The sequence below is a fragment of the Heloderma suspectum genome, chromosome 6 (genome assembly GCF_057233095.1).
Source record: "Heloderma suspectum isolate Gila_16-S chromosome 6, 16-S_ref, whole genome shotgun sequence".
Lineage (NCBI taxonomy): Eukaryota > Metazoa > Chordata > Lepidosauria > Squamata > Helodermatidae > Heloderma > Heloderma suspectum.
The window spans coordinates 1,112,528-1,135,931 of NC_139463.1; the positions used below are offsets into that span (position 1 = coordinate 1,112,528).

A 23,404-nucleotide genomic window follows, 5' to 3' on the forward strand; every position below is an offset into this window, starting at 1 on the left:
TGGCCATTGCTTCCCAGCAGCGGCCCTGCAGGGCATCACCCTCTGGAGCTGGCTGGGGGCCATCAGTAGGCCAGGGAAGAGCATGGCTTAGCGGGCAAGACTCACGCGCTCATGCCAGGGAACAGCGCTGCTCCTCGCTCAGACTGGTGCGGGCGGAGGGGGACAGCCCAGGTGCTGAGCACACCCCGGCTGAGGCCCAGAGCAGCTGCTGTCTCTTTCCCCCCGGCATCTGCCCATGGTTGCCCCAAGCAAGGCAGGGAGTCAGGACCGGGGCCACTGAGGGAAAGCAGGGGAAGCGCGCGCGTGTGTGTGGGGTCACTTCTGGGGCAAACCACCCTCCTCTCCTCAGGCAGCATCCTGGCTTTGGGCCCTCCCTGCCACAGGCTGCTGCCAGCTGAAGAAGACAGGCCCCCTTCCTTGCCTCGAAGGCCGAGGCTGGGTAAGTTTGGGATACCTGAACTTGTGAGAGCCAAACGTGGGGGTGGGCCAGAGAAGAGGAACCCCTTCAGCTGGTGGGCTGCGATGAGAGCAACCCCAAAAGGGCAGCAGCGGGCATTTTGGAAGGGCCCCCGATTCCACCGCACCAGACTGTGAGGAGGGTGGCCCCCCACCCCCTGCCCTTTTATGTGGCTGCCCCCCCGCCCTGCAGGTGATGTTCAGCAATATCACGTGAAGGCACCCCAGAGTGTGCCCCCTCCCCACCACTGCCTTTTGAGAGAGGCGACTGTCCTCCCCACCGGATGGGAGGTCTTGTGGATACCGCTCAGGACGGGGTGGCTGCGCCTTGGGTGCACGGACGGATGAAGCCCCAGGAGGTGCGGAGCAAGAGAAAGCGCTTCTGAGCACACGGAGAGTGCCTTTCTTTTAGCACCAACAGCCACAGCTTCTAGGGCACAGCGCAGGAGACTCGGCCGCAGTGGAGCCGTCGCATGCCGCCCCCTCAGAAATAAAGCCCAGGCATTCAAGAGCGGCTACAGAAACCGGGGGTGGGGAGAGATTGTTGCCAAAAAGGTCCCGACAGTCCGGCACTGAAAGGGCCCGGCCCCTCTGTTAGTCACGTGGTAACCTGGCCAAAGACACCACCACAGAAAGCTCCTGGCCGGCGTGTTTTGAAATGTCTCTTTTTAATAAAAAGGCACCTATAAAACAGGTCAATCAATACGTTACAGGCAGCACAGATACCCAAAAAACAAGCCTAGAAATCATTTCAAAATAAAAACCAATAAGATGTCTTCACATATTGTATTTATATATTTATATTTATATATATATATATTTATAGAATGGTACAAAATGCATGGGTGGCAGGGGGAGAATGCTCCCCCTCATGGGATGACAAGGAGAGCAGGTCAATCCCCATCCCCTGGGCACAAACACATCCGCCGTGGGCGTTCCGGCTTGCTAGAAATGGAATCACTTTGGTTTGTCTGGAGCAGGAAATGAACAGGTTGTGGCCAGAGACAGAGAACCAAGTGGACTTCAGCAGACACCACTCAAGCTAGAGAGCCGAGCAAGAAAGCACGAGACACAAGAGCGGACAACGTTCACAGCGCAAGGCAAGGGCGCGAGGAGCGAGCAAGGCGATGAGCCACGGGCTGCCCGGCAAGTGGCCCTGGGCCATCGTATTGCTATGGACAAGAGACGGACTGGAAGAAGGTGCCGTTTTACCAGGCATGGCTGCCCTAGAGGGACGTGGTTGCCGGCCTCGGCCAAGGCAGCTGCCCCAGGGCCAACGGTGCAAACCAGAAGTGTTTCCCTTTGTGCTCAGGGCAACAGAGTTCCTACCTCTGCCCACACTTCTGTACCCCATTTACTGATCTGTTCTGAGCACACCCACTGCTGCTTAAACAGCTTCCACCTCAGATGCCCCCGTGTAACCGTCACTGCCAACGGGCAACTGGTGGTGGTGGTGCGGTAGGATGGAAGCCACTCTCTGGAGCAGGGGTGGGCAACTTCAAGGGGTCTGGAAGCCACTTCCACCTCCTGTAGGCCACACTCCCACTGCCACGGCCTCTACAAGGAGTACCTCTTACTGGGGGTTGGGGCAGGCAATTCAAGGGCCAGCTGGGACAGGCGTTCATGACTTTCTTGGCAGATACACACTCCAGGGGCTTAGTAATGCTGCACCCACCACAGATCTGCAGGACTTGGTGCTCAGCATGAAAGGCCTGCAGCTGCTGGTGGGCATCAAGCAAGGCCTCCTTCATGCACAGAGCAGGCCGAGCAGAAACACAGAAGAACCGTCCCTGATGGGGGCATACACCAGTGGAACAAGGAGCACAAGAGCACTGGGGCGGGGGGAGAGGGGGCCTGCCTATGCCTAGGGAAGAGCGGGCACCCCCTTATTCTACACACCTAGAAGCATAAGAGTATGGGGGAAGATGGGGTCTCCCCACCTCTAGAGGCAAGCAAGCAAGAACACACCTCCGTACTCTAGGCACCTAGAACCGTGCCGTATCTGGGGCCCGCTTCGAGCCATAAACTCTTTGCTCTCCCTGCATGCAGATAATTCAGTCCAGAGCCGTCTAAAAGTGCAGACGGGGGTTTCGAATGTTTGGATTAGGAATTCTGCCACAGTCAGCTTCCGTCTCCATTCATTCAATTGGTTTTGTTTCTAAAAGGAGCCAATTCATGCAAAGTCAAAGCAGGTTTCCTTTGACTTGGACGGAATCACGCCTGCTGCAGCACCCCCCAAATGTTTGGCTTCATCTTCGTTCTCACTCTCTGGCCAGTGCAGGGGTGCCCGAACCTGCCCGGGGGTGGCAGCACTCGCTCAGCTGGGGCAAGGGGAGGCAGCAGGAGGACAAGACCGATGCGCCCACAGGAAGCACGGGGACCAGCCGCCGGCAGGCTGCCAACTGGGAGCACGCGTGAGGCGCTGCCAGGATGAGGCGGGGGCGTCCGCGGCTCGTTTCTGGTCATCCTGACAGCGAGTGCGTGTGAGGAAGGGGCCGGTACTTCCTAAATACTGAGACAGTGTCTGTGGGAGGAAAGAGAGACACACAGAGCCAGCCTGTTCCCAATCTGCTTGGGGACCAATGTCCTGCAAGGCGACCGGGGGGGGGGGGGTGGCTGATGCATCTCCACCTCAAGCCCTGTCCTACTGCAGTGACCCTGCTTGAGCAAAGTGGAGGGGGGGGGCGCAGTGCTTGACTGGGCCAAATCCACACCAGCAGAAGATGCCCCTCCCTCCCTGCTCTAGGGCAGAGGGTGAAAGTGCATTCTGTCAGGCTGCCTAAAGAGCCATCAAGCCGCGGAGCTGCCTGGCTGCACCGCGCAGAGGGTGCAGGGCTGTGGAGGCGGAGCCAGGGCTGAGAGCAAGAACCAGGGCTGCTGCCGGGCCCTCCGGGCAGGACGTCCAGTCCACACGGAGCTGAACTTTGTCAACAGGTTGCATTTTTGTTTGTTTCTTCCAAAAACAGGTTTTGAGGCTTCTATTAAAACACAGAAATACAAACAATTCCAAGCCAGCAAAAAATCTTTGCTGTTGCTTCCCCCTAACCTATTTACAGCTGTTCCAAACCCTCTTGCACATTTTGGTTGCTTTAAAAAAAAGGAGCAAGAGAGAGAGAGAAAAAAAGAAAGAAAGAAAGAAAGAAAGTTCACACTCAGAGGCAAGATTCAAACCAAACATCTGCCAGGCCAGAGATGTGGGCTGGCATCACTCCTGCAGCACAAAGACCCCCTCCGCACCCCCTGGCTGCAGCCTCAGAAGGGCAGGTTGGCCATGCCGCCCGCTCCTGGGCCGTAGCTCATCTGGCTGTCCAGGGAGACGCTGCGCTGCCGCAGGGGGTGCGAGACCATGAGATTCTGCTGGGGCCCCGGGGGTCCCATGAGCGAGCCCTGTGGGGAGATCACGTGCCCAGGCTGCGCATACATCTCTCCTGATACAGACATGCTGCGCTGCTTGGCCTGCATGAGCAGGAAGTTCTGCTGGGCCATGAGGCTCTGCTGGGGCAGCATCACGCCCTGGTGCATGGTGCTGCCCATCATGGCTTGCTGGGGTGCCAGGCCTGTCCTGCCCAGCACGGGCACCTGTCCCGGGTGGCACATGGCCATGCGCTGCATGCCCGGGGGGCCGGGCCGGGCCGGAGCCTGCTCCGCCATCATGTTCTGCAAGTTCATGAGGTGCAGGTTGGAGGGGGGCTGGGCCTTGGGCACCTGCCCCTCGCCCTTGGGGAAGTACTGCAGCGTGCTGCTGGGCTTCTCGGATGGGATGATGCGGGACAGGTCGAACTCGGGGATCCCGGTGGGCGTGGGGCGGATCACGTCACTCAGCTCTGGGTCACTGAGCACTGAGGCGACCCCCGGGGGCACCGGTGGGAAGGGGGCGGCCAGCCTCCCGGCCACGCGCTGCTGCTGCTGTGGGGGCAATGGGCCCGGGGGCGGCGGCTGCAGCTCCTCCGGGGGCGGGCCCAAGCCAGGCGGGTAGTGCTGCAAGCCAGGGCCCCCAGCCCCGCCAGGGCCCATCGGCACGCTGCCACCATTGGTGGGGGGCTGCTGGAGGCGTGGTGGGAACACCAGCTGGCCAGCTGGGCCGCAGGGCTGGCTGAGGGGGTCCTGGGGTCCTGGGGGCAGCATCATTGGGTTTTGTGGAGCCGCGCTGCTGTGCATGGGAATGTTGGCGCCCAGGGGGCTTGGCGAGGACATGGCAGGTGCTGGGGGCTCATGGGAGAGCGGCTGCTGTCCAGGAAGGTGCATGCCCATGGGGCTCTGGGCTGGAGCTGGCCCCACAGAGTTCACGTGCATCTGGTTGGGCTGGTTCCCTCCCATGCCTGCAGGGGGAGACAGAGAGCCATTAGCCCCCAGGTGACAAGCCAAGCCCCAGTGCGGGCAGGGGGGCAGAAGTGCCACCAGCCCACTACTTGAGCAAACTCAGTAACAGCCCCTGCCCCCAAAGCAACACACCAAGCAGGGCTGGTGTGTGGGGTCAAGAGCTCCGCCTTGGCTGGCCCCACTCCCTGAAGATGGATGGGCCTGGAGAGCAAACAACAAGCCACAAACAGAAAGGATGACCTCCCCTGACTCCATCACCCCCCGCCGCTGCTGTTGCTGCCTTTGGAAAGGGGTGCAAATTCCCAGCTCATGGGGAGCCAAGATGCGTCCCTGCTTCTCTCCTCAGCAGGCAAAGTCTATCCCCAAGGGGAGCAGGACAAGGGAAAGGCCCCCCTGCCCTAGCCGCCCAAGGTGCTCTTCTTGGCTGGCGCCATCAGCAGCACAGATCCCTGCAGGAGGAGCCCTGTGGGAGGCAAGGGGGGCGGCCACCACAGAAGGTGCTGCTGAACAGGCCTTTCGCCAAGACACTAGCCCGGACTTCCAGAGCCATGGGAGTGGCTGCAACAGCCCCTCCAAGCACAGCCACAGATTCCGGGGCGAGGCAGAAGACGTCTGCATGGGCATGGGCAGCTTCTGAGGCAGGGTGCCAAGCCCCCTAGTCCAGAAGAGCCCCCCGCTCCATCCCCTGCCCAGGGTGATCCTGGCACACGGCCCTGGTGCACTGCTGGCTCTGCCCCCCCCCCCCCCCAGATACCCACCAGCCATGGTGCCAGGTGGAAGCATCGGCCGGTCGGGGAGCAGCTCGTCGTCCGATGTGGCGATGGTCTTGATGGCATTGTGGTAGAGCGGGGTGGAGCTCGGCATGGCGTACTTGGACATCTGGGACATCATGAGTGACAAGGGGTTCTGGGACGGGGGCGGATCTGGAGAGGAAGGCAAAGGCAGGCTGTGGTTCAGGGGGCCAGAGGGGTTGCTAGCTGGGGCTGAAGAACTGCTCCGAGGCCCCGGGGGCATGGGCCCTGCAGTGGGAGAGACAGCAAGAGCCTGGGCGCTGAGCCCGGAGCAAGAGCTCGGCCAGGAGCTGCCTGCACAGCACCTGCCAAGCCCAGGGCTTGGGTCTGGTGCTCAGGACACGGGCAGGAGGCCCTGCAACAGCCAAAGGCAACAGGCAACGGGCCTCAAGGGGGAGGCAGGTGCCCTGCAGCAAAGGGGGGGGCGCTCCACTGAACCTCCCTCCCACCTGCAAGACCACTGAGAGAGGGGCAGGAATGGAGAAAGCAGCATTTCCCACGTATACGTCAGGTATTCTTTGAATACACGTGCATTTGAGTTGAAGGATTAAAACAGGTTGATTGCCCAAGTCAACAGTGCTTACCTAGGAAGGTATCCTTTAAACTGTGTTAGTATACGACACACCGCTTATTTAATAGACTCTTGCTCATGAACTGTGCTGAAGCGCATTGGGTTCTAAATAGTATGCTTGCATGTGGGTGTGTACATACACCCTAAACGTGTTAATTGGCCCACCAATGCAAGGATATCTGTGTTATCATCCAACAACTGCTTTACGAATGGCCACTTTAGTAAAGAAGGTAACTATCCTTGTTCTGTATTTTCTGCATTTCAACCCCCTCTGACCTCAGCGTTTACACGCCCCCGCCCCCCTGGGTGTGTATGTGTAATACTTGGAGCCCAGGATCTAATGAAGTGGCTGAGGCCCATGAAAGAACATCGGAAGAGCCCTGCTGGATTACATCCAGGGTCCATCTAATCCAGCATTCTGTTAACCAGCTGTCGACCAGGAACCCACAAGCAGGACACGAGTGCAACTGCACCCTCCCGCCCATGTTCCCCAGCAACTGGCCTACATAGGTATAATACTGGAGGTAGCATAGAGCCACCGGGACTAGAAGCCTTCTGCTCTAGGAATTTATCTAACCTGCTTTTAAAGCCATCCAAATTGGCGGCCATCACTACATCCTGTGGTAGCTAATTCCATAGTTTGACTCTGCGCTGTGTGAAGAAGGGCTTCCTTTATCTGTCCAGAATCCCCCACCACTCAGCTTCATGGGATGACCTAGAACCAGGTTCTAGTTTTTTGAGGGAGGCAGAAAAAGGTCTCCCTATCCATGTTCTCCACATCATGCCTAATTTTGTAGACCTCTATGATGTCTCCCCTGACCCTCCTTTTGTCCAAGCTAAACAATCCCAGCTGTTGTAACCCTCCCTCCTGGGGGAGATGCTCCAGCCCCTTGACCATTTGCGTTGCCCTTTTCTGCACTTTTTCCAGCTCTACAATATCTTTTGTTAGGTGGTGGCCAGAACTGTACACAGTTTTCCAAGTGTGGCCACACCATAGATTTGTATAGGGGGAGTATGATGTTGGCAGTTTTATTGTGAACTCCTTTCCTAATTGCGCCTAAAGTGGAGTTTGCCATTTTTTTTTAAAGCGGCCGCACATTTCTGTTTGGAGTTTCTCTCTAAACACATGGTCAAGATCACTGGATAAGACCATCTACATTCAGCCCAACTGCTTCCAGAAACAAGCAAGGGCTGATCATTTTTCCCAGTAACTGTATTTTCCTATGTGACAGGAAGTGATTTTTGTGGGAAGTAGATAGAATCAAACATTCACAATTTGAGAACACATTGCATAAAACTGAATGACAAGGTCCGATAGACCTTGGATTAGCTTGGCAACTGCTGGAACCACTGGCTGGATTCCAACGCTTGCGACGATTTGCGTGCCCTAGCCACCGGCTTCGAGCCCATCTTCATCATCACACTAAGTCTGTGTACCTCATTTACTTGTATGAAAGTAATAACAGTAACATTAAAAATGGAGCCCTATCTACAATGCTTGGCCTTCAAGAGCAGACACCTTCCCCCAGGATTCTTGCTACAAAGACGTGGTCTGACTCAGTGTGCTCGACTGCCCTTCGGTGGGCTTCATGGATTGCAGCTGAGGAGACTGCAGCTGCTTTGCTTTTCGAGCCCAAAGCACGCCAAGAGTCACTTTCCAGCATAAGACAGGCTGCCCTCAACAGCACGGGCTGAGTGCACCACCCGCCCTTCACTGAAGGGACAGCTGAACATCCCGGGTCTTGGGGCGCAATCCACACCGCGCTGCCCCTCACCGTGCTGGCTGAGCAGCGGCACCCGTGGCACCCTCGCGAGCCCGTTACCTTGCTCGATGCTGCCCAGGGTGGCGGAGCTGCTCATCCCGAGGGCTGGCTTGCTCTGGCTGATGCCGGGGCTGGGAAGCGCGTTTTTGGGTGATGGAGCCCACCCTGGAGAGGACACGGCCATAGACGGGGATTTGAGGTGGCCTGGCGAGCTGGTCGGGGAGCGGACGTTGAGCACGGAGCTGAGGACCTGGGGGGACTTGAGGGGGGCACTGCCGGTGCTGGCGGCAGGCAGGCTGACCATGGCGGAGGGCGTCTGCGGGGACTTGAGGTTGGCGGAAGGCGACGTGCCCAGCGGGGAGTGGACTTGGCTGAGGGTCGGAGACTTGAGGCGGCCCACGCTGGGAGAGTTCATCTGCCCCATGTTGAGGGCCAGATCGGAAGGGCGGCGGCCGACGCCCCTTGCAGCGGCTTGGTGCATGTTCGTGGATGGGGCGCTGGTGGTGGGGGGCAGTGGGATGTGGCTGAGCCGGGTGGTGTGGCCCATGCTGCCCTGCTCTGGGCCAAACATGTCTGGTGCGCTGCCCATCTCCTGCGGCACGGCGGGGTATGGGCCCTGCATGGCTGGGAACCCTGGCGGCTGCTGCGGGTGCTGTGGCGGCGGCGGTCCCCCCTGGCTGGGGAACGGCGAGCCCATCATCATTTTCTGGGGGCCGCCCATCATGGTGCCAGTACCGTTCGGGGCCCGGGCCCGGGCCATGTCCTCGGAGGGCATCAGCTCTGGCCCACGCATCTTCTGTGACATCAGCATCTGCTGCTGCTGTGGCGTCATCTGCACATTCAGGTTCATGTTCATGTTCATGTTGACATTCATGTTCATGTTGAGATTGCCGCCGGGGGCCCCCAAGGCCGGCTCCATGTCCCGCAGGGGCGGGCTCAGCATGGCCCGCGAACTGCCGAACTCCATGCCCAGCCCCTCCCCCGCAAACATGGCTGGCTCCACCGGCCGGTGAGCCTGCATCATGCGCTCCACCTCCATGCCCAGGGGCCGCTGCATCCCGCCTTGCCGCTTCTCCAGCAGCTGGTGCCGCAGCATCTCTTCGCGCGCACGCGGGGCCAGGAAGCGCTCGGTCTCGCCCTGCCCCAGGGGTGGGTAGGGCAGGTTCCCGGGCGCAAAGTTGCCGGGGGCCCCCAGGGGCATCTCCTCGTTCCAGGCCATGCCGGGCCGGGCCGGGCGCTGCACGGCGCTCATAGGGCCCAGCGGCTCCAGGGGCAGGCTCTGCATCCCCCCGAAGCCCCGCTGTGGCGGCATCTGGCTCCCGGGGAAGCGCGGCCCCGCAAAGGGTGGCCGCAGCTGAAGCTGCTCCTGCATGTCCACGGGCACCCCCCGCAGGAGCCACTGCTCACCAGCCTTGCTGTGGTAGGGTGGCGGCGGGCCGCGCAGCATCATGCTGCCCACAGGCTGGGGCAGCATCAGGTCCTGCAGGGGCCGCCCCCCGTGCAGGCCGGCCTGCTCCTCCTTGCGGCGCTTCTCCTCGTAGTACTCCTCCTGCAGCTTGCGCCAGGCCACCTGCTCAGGGGTCAGGCTGTCCTGGCCCAGCCGCTGCATCATCATGTTCATCTGCTGGCCCATGTCCACCCCGGCGGGCACCGGCCCCTCTGGCTCCAGGCCGCCCGCCCCCAGGCTCTGAGTCTGGGAGATCATGGACTGCAAGGGCTCCTCATACTTCTTCAGGCCGGCCCCAGGTGGAGGGGCTTGTGAAGGGGGGGGGGAGGGGCCTGCGGAGGCAGGCCCCCCCCCTCGCCAGCCCCTGGCCCCCCCTTGAGGAAGGGCTCGGCCTCACTGCTGCGCAGGAGCAGGCGTTCGATGTCCCGCAGGGTCTGCAGCGACCGCTCCCGGTGCTCCAGCTGCTCCTTGGAGAGGCCCTCTGTGCTGAGGGCGCTGCGGGGGCCGCTCCCTGCAGAGGGGGCCCCCGTGCTGGCCCCTTCCGCTAGCAAGCCCTCCGCAGCGCTGGCGGGCAAGGAGCTGGGGGCGGTGGGTGTGCTGGGGTGGGTGCCGCCAGGGGCGGTGCTGCCGCTGCTGCCGTTCCCCACCGAGTTGGGTGTCAGGTCCCGGCGGCTGTCCTCAGGAGGCCCCTCCTGCGGGAGGGCGCCGGCCGAAGGCAGTGGCCCCTGACCAAGCCCCAGCGTGGGCGGTGCTGCGGGCTGGGGAGGCGGTGCGGGGGGCGGAGGCTGCCCCTGGGCCTGGCTGCTGGGCGGCATGGCGGGCTGAGCCTGGGGGGTGCTGGCAGGCGAGGGGATGATCGGCAGCGGATCCGGAGTGGCTTGGATCTTGGGGACGGGGGTCTGTGGGGAGGAGGGAGAGGCAGGTCAGCGGGCCCCGTCCAACTGCCGCTCACCGTGCTCCCCCTGCGGAGACTGCCCCAGCCCCACCATCAGCAGCTCTGCCAACAGGCCACGCCTGTCCAACCCTCACCTCGTCACCAGCCCCACGCATACCTGGTCCAGCTTGGCCTGGGGCACATGCTGCTGGTGGTAGCCCAGGATGGAGTCTGCTCGGCCTTGAAGGACAGCCTCGGCAGCCCTGCAAGCACACAGAGGAACCGTCAGGGAGCCGCCTGGCAAGTCCCCTGGATTGGGGCCCAGCCTAGGCTAGGACGCCTGCCTGGCCCACCGCAGGTGACGGAAAGCAGGGTTGAAGGGTCTAGGCCTGGCCTCTTCCTGCTCCCTCGCGGCCCCCCGCCCCCCCCACGACAGCTGTGACCCAGTAACCCAGGCCTCGGCGAGGGCCGGGATGCGAGATGTGAGCCCGGGCATGGGAGGGCTTCTGAGGACCCCACGCCACCTCCACAGAACCTTTCCTGCTGGGGAGCAGCACAAGTCCCCAGCCTCCGCCCCAGGACAGAAACCGGAGGAGAGCTGCATGCAGAGACCCCCGCTGCCCGCCCCGCGCAGCAGAGGCTGCTTCCTGGCTGCTCTGGGGACGCCCAGCCCAGGCAGAGGGAGGCCCAGAAGAGGCCCGTGCGAAGGCACCGTGGCTCACGTGTTTGCGAGGTGTGTGGTGAAGACATAAACGGACTGCTGCTTCCCGGCGCCGTTCCCGGCCTCTGACCTCAGGCCAGGGGTGGCGCCGTGGGGCGCGCTGGACGCGTGGCTCTCGCTCAGGGCTGGAAGCGGGTTGGGTCCTGGGCCCAGCTGTGAGGCTGAGGTCATCGCCGACTCTGCTGCATCACAGTCTGCGGGGGGGGGGGGGGAGGTCAGCAAAGCACTGTGGCCCGGGAGCAGCAGCCCCGGGTCACGGTGGGGCACCCGCGCAGAGCGGAGGGCAGCGGGAGAAGCTGAGGGTCGAGAGAGGCCGTGGGCCCCCGTGGCGAGCTGGAGGGCCTGGGCGGAGTGAGGCAGCTCGCGGGGAGAGGGCCCGCAGCGAGGGGCAGCGGCGTGCGGGCCCTTCCTCGCTCTCAGCTGCTTTCCTCCAAGACTCCAGCAGGTGGCAGCACACAATGGGAGCCCCCCAACTCTGGCCGGAGTGCCTGGGGGCGGGGGAGTTTTTTAACCCTCCGTTTGGCAGAAAGCCAAAGGAAGGTGCCCAGAACAACCCAGGATAAGGGGCTTCGTCCAACAGCGGCACTGCCCGCATTTGAAGTTCAGAACAAAGGTGGGGTGAAATTCCACAAGGCTCAAATCCAAAGGCAAATTCAGCACTGTTGCAGAATCATGTTCGGATACAAAAAACGCAGGCCTGCCTCACAAGCAAACCTCCCTCCGGGCTTCTGCTGCTTGGAGGCGGGGGCAAAGGAAGGACCCTCCCCGGCTCTGCCAGGATGTCCTTCACCTATCCCCCACCCAATCCTGCAGCAGTCCAGAGCTGAAAGAGAAGGGGACAAAGATGCTGCCCTTCGCCACCTGCTCCTCCCCACTGCTTGGAAGGTGAGGCACTGCCCGTTAGCAGGCTTCAGAACAAGGCCTGCAGGACACCAGCTGCTCCTCCGCTCCTGCAGGATGAGGCCACTCCTGCTGCCTGGGAGCTGCTGAAGTGAACACAAGGACATCAGAAGAGCCCTGAGGCTGGAGCAGACCAGGGTCCATCTGGTCCAGCATTCTGTTCACGCAGCAGCCAGCCAGCTGTCAACCAGGAACCCACAAGCAGGGCATGAGCACAGCGGCCCAGTGTGCCACCTGGGATGTCTTGGGTAACAGTGGCACCAGCTGGCCTTGGGCAAGCCACGGTCCACTCCAGCTTGTAGCCTCCTCATCTGTAATACGAGGATTAACGTTGGCGTACCTCACCAGGTGACTGAGAATATACAGAGCCCTCAGAGCAATTAGGAAGAGCCCATAGAAATGCGGAGAATCGTAGTCGCCACCTTCCAGCCACAGGCTTGCTGGCGATGGCGGGGAGCAGCTGTTGCGCCACCAGCATGGCAGGAGACACCCGCTCCCAGGGCCCCAAAGCACGCAGCACGCCCGGGACCAGCCAGCGGGTGTGGCTAGAGGAGCTGAGGGCAGCGGCCCAGATTTGCGCGGTGCCCCGCCCAGGCTGAGCTCCGCGGGTCTGCGCACCCCCAGCCCAGGCGCCTCCCATGGGCCGGGCCTCCCTCGGTGCCTCGCTTCTCATCTGCGAGTTGCGACTCTCTGGATGCTCTCAGCAGCACTTTCATTATGAGATCCATTTGCTATTTATTTGGTCGTTTTAATGGTTGGATTATGGGGGTGTTTGCTGTTATTTTTACTTTTAGAAAATCTTGTAAGCTGCTTCAAGCATCTTCACTGGAGAGAGAAACCAGGAAAGAAGTTTTATTATAAATAAAATAGTTTAATAAATAAACCCATGAATAAAATAAGTAGCCAGAACTGTCACGGACAGATTTTTCAGGCAAAGGTCTAACGCGGGCCTGGTGGCCGCAAAAGAGGTGCTGAGTGTGCAGTTTTGAAGGGCTGTGGACTGAGCACTGGTGAGCAAAGGAGTGCGCATGGGGGTCTGTTCACTGCAAGTTTGGGGAGCAAAGAGATTGCAGGTTTACAAGAACAGCCAAACCCCAGAGCTCCTGCTCAGAATGCAGGCACGGGTTCCCTTGACCCTCCTGGGGCCAGTGTTTCCCCACACGCACTTTGGGCCCAGCGCAGCAGCACACTGGGGGGCCATGGGACTCACTGTGGCTGCTGCCAAGGGGCTTCTCATCGTCCTCGCTGTCTGGCCCTGAGCACCACTCGTCGCCACTGTAGGGCTGCTTCCTCTCCAGCACGCAGCGCCGCTTGCTCCGGGGGGCCACTTCGCCTGCAGGGAATGGTGTGCCACAAGTCAGCCCAGTGGGGCCCGAAGGAGGGGCTGGTGGAGGCACCAGTGCTCAGAAGAAGCCCCGCCACCTTCCCCACGGGCCGCCCGCCCGCCTGGCAGCAGGGCCGGGCCTCCTGCGGCCCAGGCAAGCCACGCAAGCCCCAAGGGGGCCCAGCTCCACGGGCAAGGAAGGCCAGAGGGGCTGCTTCTCCCACTCACCTTTCAGCTCCTTGTCCAGCGAGGCGGCGCTGGCCTCCCGCCGCTCTCCCGAGTCCACGGAGACACTCCGCTCCCGCTTCACTTTGCCCTTCAAGGCCCCGAAGACGGGCCCTGGAGCCTGGCTGCTTCTCAGCCCCGAGTTGCCAGGGGCGGGCTGGCCCACCTTGCTGCCATGGTTCCCTGCCCCCACGCCCTTCGTGCCCAGGCTGCGGGTGGGGCTCTGGCTCACATTGTGGTGCTGCGACTGGCCGCCACCGCCGGTCTTGCCATGGCTGGTCAGTTTGTTGTCAGGGTGCATCTGATTGGCTGAGACTTCTGGCAGCGACACTGGAGGAAGCTCCACGTCCCCCCTGCCGCCGCCGCCTGGTGAGCAAAACGCCTGTGCGGGGGTGGGGGAGCGGGGGGGGAGGGAGGGGTGGCGGTCAGAGCTCAGCGGCTGGTGGCTGTCCAGGCACTGACCTACGTATCCAGCCCAGCTGCCACGATGCCCAAACTCTCTTGCCAGCCACTGCTCTGCCCACCTCTTCCTTCCCACCACAAACCGCAATAGGCCAAGATCCGCCGCAGATGGCTCCTGGCCTTTGAGCCCCCCCCCCCCCCCGCAACAGGCCAGGAGGACACCTCTCACACACGTGACCTCGCAGAGCTGCCTGGCCCGGGCAAGGACGGCGCTCCACCCCACAGGAGGCTGCCTTGGCAGAGTCAGGCCCCTGTGCCATCTAGCCCAGCATTACACACCAGGGCTGGGCAGGGGGTAGATCTCCAGGCGTTTGGGAGATCTACCTCCCAAGGTAATCTGACCACTGGAAACTGACCCCAGGAATCTGACCACTGGCCACGCTGGCAGGGCCTTCTGGGCGCTGAAGTCCAAAACATCTGGAGAGCTGCCTTCTGCATGCCCCTTGTCTGCAACACGGGCTGGCAGAGCCTCCCAGGGGTTCAGGCAGGTGCTCTTCCAGCCCGACCTGGTGACGCTGCCAGGGACGGAACCCGGGACCTTGTGTGTGCAAGGCAGGGGCTTGGCCAGCAAGCCCCCCACCCCCAACGGAGCCTTCCCTGCTAACCAGCGGCAGGAACAGCAGCCAGGGCCTCTCTGGCCATCCACCTTCCAGGTCCCTGTGAATTCTGCAGCTGCTCTCTCAGGCTTGCCCGTAACGCCACTGCCACCGCCATTAGAGGCAGCCAGCACAGAGGTCTCGCAGGCCTCCCTTGTCCCCTGCGCGTGCGCCCTTGCCCACACTGAAAAGTCAGCTTTGGTCTTTGGGGGGAAGATGGGTGCAAAACATGTCCATTTCCACAGCTGGCAGTTATCACGCTAACTAGATGGGGTTGCAGCTTGCCCAGTAGCCACTGACTGCCTAGTCCACCCTGCGTCAGGCCCCTTCAGCCCAGCGACAGCCCCTGGACTGCTGCTGCACGGCCACATCAGCCCTGAGGGGAGATGGCCTGCTGGATCCACCAAGCGTGGCGGAGAGACATTTCTGGTCCTTCTGACTCTATCATTGGTGGCCTTTTTTGACGGCTGCAGCCAAGCGGACTCCGGAGCCGGCTCTGCCCAATCAGGGAGGTTGGTTGGTCATGCGGCATTCCGTGCAGCAGGGAAAGGTCCACGCAGAGAGAGCCCACAGCCACACACACGGGAAGTGCATCCAGAGCCACACCTTTGCCCTGCTCTGGGTCGGCTGCAGGCTGTGGACCCTGACTGTGGAAGCTTGCAAAGGGCTTCGGGGCTTCTTCCGACACACTGCCCTGATGGTGCCACCAGTAGGCAAGGCTCTCTGTGGCCCTGCCATTTCCTCTGTGTTCTGCTCCTGGTCCTTCCCTTGCAACGAAGGATGTTGCTGTCTGCCCAGGACAGCCCTGGGAACTTGCCAGCTCTCCAGCTTTGCTACTGCGATGCCATCAAGCCAAAACCTCTGGGCACAGCAGAAGAGCGGCAGCCCCTGCTGTGATGGGAAAGGCTTCCTCAGGATGCCCTCATGCCTGTGTGGGGAGAAGCAGGTACCACGCCAGCCCAGCCCTTGTGATGAGGGGGTGGTGGTGGTGGCTGCCGGGCAGCCGGACCTGGCTAGCTGGAGGGAGACCCGGGCGGTCCAGACTTACTGAGATGCCTGCCAAATATGTCACCTGCCTGGGGGGAGCCTTGGGGGATGTGCAGCCATGTCAGCTACCAGCCCGCCTGTCAGCCTGCCCCCCACTTGACCTGCCTCCATCTCTAACTAGCGAGTCATTAGCCATTTCCATCAGAAGGTGGCAATTTACTAAGCATGGTGGATGCAGATTAATTTTCTCACTGCAGCGGGGAAGGAGCCGGGGTCCCTTTAAGTGTCAGCCCGTCGCACTGGCTGGCTCAGTCTCTGGGGGCCTATTAATAGCAGCTGGAAAGATCACATCACTCCGGGGATATTTATACCCCTCGTTCCACACCAGGAGAGATTTATTTCCATGCTGCCTAACCCAGGCCTGCCCAGTGCATGGGAGGGGAAAGAATAGATTGCCTGCTGCACAGTCAGCCTTGGGGGGCATGATAAGGGGGCTGAGATGTCGCCAGACCCACGATGGTAGCACAGGTGCTCACCAGGGCCAGCAGCAGCTCTAGACTCTGCGCAGCCACACGGTCGTTTATGGCACCATCCGCACTTGAGGAGGATGGCCGCTGGGCTAGAGCCACAGTGCATGCTGGCACCTGTAGGAGGACGACAGGCAGACCGGCGACTGGATGCTCACAGCTCTGCCCTGCGCCCCATCCCCTGGCAGGGTAACTGCCACCTCCCATCCTTGCCTTTTAAAACAGCTTAGGCTGCAGAAAGACCCAGGCACTCCGGCCATGGCCCCTTCCATGCTGAAGGACACCCAGCCTGTTTGGCTGCCCACGGCACTCCCCTCCCCGCGCCTGCAGCAGCCCTGCCCACAATCAAGCCATGGATCTGGACGGAAGAGCGCAAGGGCATGATGGTGCCCTCTGGGGCCAGAGGCTGGGCAGCCAACTTGCCCAGCAGGCATCCAGACCCTTGGATAAGCAGCCTGCCTGTCCCTTCCTGCCCTCACACAACCAAGGCCATGCCAGGAAGTGCCCTCTGATGGGACAGGAGCCTTGCAGCCCCCAGGCAGGCCTTCTTGTCAAAAGAGCTACTCGGAAGACCCTCATCCACCTTCTGGGAGTGCTTCCAGGTGACGCTTTCCAGGCCTCTTGGAAATGTACGGGGGCCCCAGATGTCATCTTCCACTCTTAACCCCCCCCCCCCGAGTTTCCCCAGCGTTTCTTCAGTCTCTTTTACCACAGAAAATCCATTAGGAAAGAAAAGACTGAACTGCTGCATAATGCCTTCTAATGCTAGGAGCCTGCCATCAAGCAGCACCCTTAGCCTACGAGACGGGATGCCCAGCCATCGGCTCTGTTTTGTGGATCTGGAAGATGTGTGTTATTCCAAGTGGGTTATGGATTCCAGCAGCCTAGTCAAAGATGCTTGTAGCTCTGGAGATATCGACACCGAAAGCCAACTCAGCGTCCAAAGAGCCATACTGCCTCCGATATGGAAGAGGATATGCAGCCATCCTGGCTAACAACCATCGATAGCCTCCTCCTCCTGCACGAATTTGTCCACCCCCTTTTAAAGCCATCCAAGTTGGCGGCCATCCCTACCTCTTGTGGAAGCGAATCCCAGCCTGCGCTGTGTGAAGAAGCCCTTCCTTTTGTCTGTCCGGAACCGCCCACCACGCAGCTTCATGGGACGACCCCGTTGGGTTCTAGTGTTATGAGCGAGGGAGGAGAACTGTCTTGAGCCCAAAGTCCTTCGGGTGCTCAAAAGAAGCAGGGAGGCTCCTGCCTAAACAGGATGGGGCACCCGCACTGCAAAGTTGGCCAGCCTCCCTCATCCGCCCACTCGATACCGGGCCAGCACTTTGGGTCCAGTTTCAGTAGGCTGGGGGAGAAATGTGCCAAGGACTGGAAGGATGAGCTGCGAAGCACGACGGGGGCATGACCGACGGCGTCCCGCCACACGGGGAAGCAGCCCGGCTCCCCCGCGCTCGCGTCTCCTGCCTCGGCGCGGGCCCGCGAAGACGGTCTGCCGGCCCCGCCCCGCCCCGCCGCGAGGCCCCTCCCGCAGCGCCGCCCCTGCCCGCGCGCCCCGGCCTCTGCGCGCGGGCCGGCGCGGGCTCCGGGCCGCTCTCGGCGCAGCGCGCGGGCCCCCAGCGCCGGCCGAGTCGCGCTGCCGGCGCCGCCCGAGCAGCTGGCTCGGCCCGAGCGGGAGGCGGGGGCGCCGCGCCCTCCGCGAGCAGCCGCTGCGCCCCGGCCCCCGGAACAGGCCTGGTCGACGGCCCGCCCCCGGTGTCGCTCGGCGCCCGCCCGCCCGCCCGGCCGCGACGCGCCGAAGATGCTGCGCGCGTGGCCGCTCTCCGGCGACCCCTGCCGCGCCTCCCCGCGAAGGGCTCGGCGCCGGCCGCGTTCCCCGAGCGCCTCTTGCGGGAGTCCTCGCGCGGGCGCCTCCCGTTTAGGCCTCAGGCTCGAGCGGGCGCTCTGGCGGCGTAGAGGGGCCCCTCCGCGCCGGCGGAGACGCCAGGTTTGCCTGACCGCCTACGGGGAAGGAAGAGGAAAGCTGGCTGCCCGGCGCCGTGCGGAGGCCGCAGCGGGCCGCTCCCTCATCCCAGGCGGACAACCAGCTCACAGCTCTGGGGTTCCCCTGCGCAGGGCGCGGGGATGAAGGGCGGCCGCGGCCGCGGCGCGCTGTTGCACAGATGTGTGCACAACTGGTCCGCCTCACAAGGCCGTTGTGGCATGGTGATGTTGCTGGGACACACAAGCAGAGGGCACTGCTGCATTCGCGTCCTGCTTGTGGCCTTCCCAACGGGGCATCTGGCTGGCCTCTGTGGGAACAGAACGCTGGACTAGAGCAGCCCCTGTGGGTCTGATCTGGATTCAGGGCTCTTCTCATCTCCCTGTGTTCAGGCTGGACTCTGGCTCCCTGGGGGTCAACCTGCTTGCGTGCGCCTTGAGTTATTTATAATTTATTAAGAGCAATTCTATTCCACCTTTCTGGAAAAATTAATCCAGGTAGTTTATAGAAAATTCAGAAAACACAAAGAACAAATAAAAACATAGTAAACATTAAAAACAAACTTAAAACCATAACAGTTTAAAAGGCCAAATTAAAAAAATGTGTCTTGACCCCCACCCTAAACGCACAGAGAGCAGGGACCAGTCCTGCCTCCAGAGGAGAGGGTGTGCCAGAGTTTGGGAGCAACGCAGGAGAAAGCCCTTTTCTGCATGCCCGCCAAGCAGGCCTCAGCAAGCAGGCAGGAGTGTCTTCTAAAGGACCTCTCCTGCTGATCTTAGTAACTGAGCAGGTTCATATTGAGAAAGTGGCTGGGAACCCAGCTTCTTAGTTCTGAATATTCAGGGATACGATGTGGCTATTGGGGGGGGGGGGGGGGAGCAGTCTGCGCGTGTTCAAAGGTACCTTTGGAAAAAACTATTTCACGTTTACCAGGACTTCATGCTAGCACTGAGAACTGCTTCCAGGGCCAAATCCTGATGTTCCCTGGGACAAATGAAGCCCGGGAGACAAGACTACCACCCTACCCACAGTCACAAGGCATTGCCTTGGAAACTGCCTCTCCCTGCTAGGTGGGACCTCCATCTTCATATGCCCCCCAGGCTAAAGATGAGGCTGTTTAGTTGGCATATCCTAAGGGAGGCAGCTCGGTGGGATCCTGGAGACCACTGGGGGCGGGGAAGCCATTCCTGAGCAGAGGATCGAGAACAAGGCTGAGCCTTGTTCAGTCCTATCCTGAGCAGATGCAGATCACAACAGGGTTTTTGCAGGATGCGACAAGGGAAGGGGCACATTCCTCAGAGAAAGTATTGCTATTCAGCCCTCCAGTCCTATTCCCAAGGCGCCCACTGCTCAGCCCACACACCTCAGGGCAAGGGCAACGGCAAGGCTGGGGATGCAGGAGCGGAGCCTGCTTAGAGCCGAGAATACCCGGCAACGTCCTCAGTCTGCCTGGTGCTGCTCCGCACATTGCCCTCACCTACAGGCCAAGCCCCAGCCAGCCACACCGCCCCAGACTGCAGAGCCGCTTCCACATGTGTTTGCATGCCTGAATCTGCCCTGCCCACGCAGCAATGCAGAGCTAGTCAGAGGTGCGGTGAGAAGGCTCCATGTACAGAGGGACATGCACAGCAAGGCCCTCTCAACATTCTCCAGAGAACCCGTCTGGGTGGCTAGGGGAAGGCAGAGGAAAGAGCTGCTCCAGCCTACTTGCCAAGGAGAGGCAGAAGGAAGACCTCTTCCTCCACAGCACAGCCATGAGCCCAAACACAGGGCTGCTGAGGGAGAGAGGCCGGGTCCTGCCCTGACATGTCCTGAGCCAGGGAGTCTCAGCCCCCACTCATGGGGAGCAGACTGGCTCCTTCTAGCAGCCATGCTGGGGGGAAAGCTGGCCCCAGTCTGTGGAGGGAAGAGAGGACTCCAGAGGCCCCCAGATGCTGGCGTTGCATTTGCCATCCTGCAAGATGCCGGCTGGGCCCCCTGGGCAGCTTTAGAGGCCATCTGGATGGACCTTTCGCAGCCCTGCTAGGCTGGTCCCTTCCCTCCTCCTGGGCAGAGAGCCCCAATCCAGCTGCTGTGCAGAAATACGGACACTCCACTAGCCACAACCCAGGAAAGTAGAGGCCATGGACTGAAGAGAAGCTCCTTTGAACAGCCACCACTCCTGGAGGAACAGTCAGCCTCGAGTGCAGCAGAAGGCGCCCTCAGCCTGACCCCGGAACGGAAGGGGCCCTCAGCCTGACCCCGGAGCGGAAGGGGCCCTCAGCCTGACCCCACCACAACCCAGCGACCCCACGGAAGCAAGCACCAGCCAGGCAGAGCTAGATGTAGCTTGCACCTAGGGATGCACGACGCTGGGGATGCCGTTCTGTGTAAGCCTGATGGGATTCTGCAGTGTTTCTGTCCCAGCAGTGGACTGCAGCAGATTCCCCTCTCCCTAATTCTATGAACATTTTGTGCAGTTCCCCCCCGGGTTCTGCAATGGTAATTTGTGCAAATTTGGGGGCGAGAGCTTTAAATTTGCCCAAAGGGGGTTGTAATTTTTTGTAAAGTTTTTTTCTCTGATCTTGCGCAAGTGCGGACAATTTCAAGTCCACCAGCCCATTATGTAGCCTTGCAGAGGCATATTTCTCTCCTGTAAATATCCTTGTCAGTTTCATCCCTTCCACACATTACTTGGTTTAGCCCAGCAGTCAGATTCGCTACTTGTCAATTCTGCCCCACCCCCTTTGCTAAGAAAGCAGTGAAGTGGAGGATGAAATCGACAAGCTCTCTGACAAGTAGGAAATACAGTTCTGCTAGGTTAAAGGAAATAGTGTGTGGCGTGGATGAAACTGACAAGGATATTTATAAGAGGCAAATATGCCCCTGTGAAGTTACATAACAGACAAGCGATCTTGCGACTGTGTGCACTTGCGCAAGATTACCAATATATTTTAAAAAAATGAACCCATTTGTGCAAATTAAGTAAAAAAATCCCAATTTGCGCAAATTGCCGCCATTAAACAAACAAATGGAATCCGTCTATTGGATTGACTTGCCACCACTCGAGTTGATGCCAGCAGGGGGAAACAAAACGAAATCCGCCATGGCTGAACTGGAAAGATCTGTCAAGATTTCTCCCCCCAAACAAAATTCTCATGCATCCCTACACGCACCTGATGCTGTCCCACTCCCCAAAATGTAACAAGGAACAGTGTGCATGCATGTGTGTGCGAGAGAGACAAGTTCTGCTTGTCTGGCAACCTGTTTCCCACAGTGACCCTCCAGGGCCTCTGGAGAGTCCACAAAGAGCCCCCCCCCATGAGTGGCTGGTAATTCAGAGGCATGCTGCCTTGGGCGCTGGGGGTATCATCCCGACTAGTGGCCCTTGACAGCCTTATCCCTGGACAAGCAGTGAGCATCCCCAGAGGCTCCCCGGGGGCTGCCTCTGCTGCACCAACCCTGTTGCAAGAGGTCTCCAGCGGGGAGGCAACGAGGCACCCTCCAGACATTTTGGACTATCACAATTCCTGGACCATAGGTCATGCTAGCTGGGGCTTATGGGAGCTGTAGTCCAAAACAGCTGGAGGGCACCAGGTTGACTACCGCTGGTCCAGAGGATGTTTATTACAGCCATATAGCTGGCATCACCAGACACAAGGTAAAGGCCATTTTCAAACACCAGAAAGATGCCTAGTTAAAAGGAAAGAGAATCGGGGACAGAGTGTGGTTTAAAGTTTTTTTTTTTTTAACTACAGACTGCTTATTTTTATCAACTGTGCTTAGTTGCCTTTATAGATTGGTATCTTTAAAAATTGTCCATGCTTCTGTTGTTAGTCACCTTGAGAAGGTCAGATACAAAACCTGTAAAAACATGCAAGCCAAAGGTTCCAGGAACTGGGCCACCAAGTATCGTTTATGTTTCTGGTGGACTTTTTTGGTTGCCATATTTCAGGGTGGGGGCAATAGAAGCAGCTGCCTTAGACCGAATCAGTCCCTGGGTCCATCTAGCCCCGTCGGTCGACACTGGCAGGCAGCAGGGCTTCCCAGGGCCTCAGAAGGGGCCTTTCCCAGCCCCACCTGGAGATGCAGGTGGGGACTGAACTGGGGGGCCTGCTGCGGGCCAAGCAGGGGTTCGGCCATTGAGCCACAGCCCTCCTCATGGCTCTTGCCTTGCCTGCTCCAAAGGCACCACACTCACCCAGGCAGACAGAGCGCTTATTGCAGAGGCCTCTGCTGAAGCACTGGCCATCCACACCAAGACGCCCCAACAACTAGGCTTTATGGTGAGGAAGTGAATGTAAGAAGGGCCCTCAGGCTACAGCTGTGTCAACCGAGGCCTGGTTCCTGCAACAACTTTTATATCCTTTTAAAAGTTGTTCCTGCAACAACTTTTAGTGAGCAAGAGGCTAAAGGTCAGTCAAAAAGAGGCGATGAAACCCAGGCCTACAAGAAGAAGAAGAGTGGTAGTAGTGGGAGACTCCTTGCTGCGTGGGATCGAGACAAAAGTATGTCGTGAAGACCCATGGACTCGCCAGGTATGTTGTCTCCCGGGAGGACAGATTAGAGACGTGACTGAAAGGTTGCCTGCACTCATAAAGCCCACTGACAGGTATCCCTTTCTTCTCATCCATGTGGGAACAAATGATACCGCCAAGTGGAGCTATGAAGAGATCACGTCAGACTTTGAAGCTTTGGGAAGGAAGCTCAAGAACTTTGGGGCCCAGATAGTTTTCTCATCCATCCTTCCAGTAGTTAGAAGAGGGATAGAAAGGGAACAAAAAATACTCCGGGTGAATGACTGGCTACGAAGGTGGTGCCGACGAGAGAGATTTGGATTCTGGGACCACGGGCTATACTTCCTGGAAGATGGGCTGTTGGCTAGGGATGGGTTGCACCTCACAAAGGATGGGAAGAATGTGTTTGGCCACAGCATGAAGAACTTCATCAGGAGGCCTTTAAACTGAATCCTACGGGGAAGGGAGATGTAATGTTGGGGGTAACAATGGACGTAGGCGCATGCACTACAATGGAGAGAACAGCTCTGATAGCGCCCAATAATAGTCTTCAGACACATGTAGGAAGAAAGCCAGACTACGAAGCACATGGTCTTCGATGTCTATATACTAATGCCCAGAGTATGGGAAACAAACAGAACGAACTTGAACTCTTAATACAAGAGGGAAATTATGACCTGATAGGTATAACTAGGGTTGGCGGAGAATTTCTCCCCGAAACTTCGGGGGGCCGAGTGCCAACGTCTTCGGCCCCCCGAAGAAGTTTCGGGGAGAAATTCTCCGCACCCCCCTGGGACGGGACTTACCTTTACCGAATGTCCCTCCCGGTGGCGGGTCCCGGCGGCGGTTCGTCGGGTCTTCGTCAGGGGCGGGAGCCAATCTTTTGACCGGCTGCTGCCGCCGCCATTCCAATAAAACTAAAAAAAAAAAAACGCCCCCTGACAGGCTACGTGACGA

General features: G+C 59.8%; 1 protein-coding gene across 1 annotated transcript; it reads right to left on the bottom strand.

Moving 5' to 3' along the window:
* Positions 1–1,055: 1,055 nt before the first annotated feature.
* BCL9L (BCL9 like) lies at positions 1,056–23,399 on the bottom strand. Its single transcript, XM_084860528.1, is given in 8 exon segments — positions 1,056–4,775; positions 5,535–5,699; positions 7,962–9,677; positions 9,680–10,247; positions 10,401–10,485; positions 10,945–11,137; positions 13,054–13,176; positions 13,396–23,399. Coding segments are annotated over 8 exon segments (4,215 nt in total). The 5' UTR covers positions 13,694–23,399; the 3' UTR covers positions 1,056–3,708.
* Between the last annotated feature and the right edge of the window lie 5 nt (positions 23,400–23,404).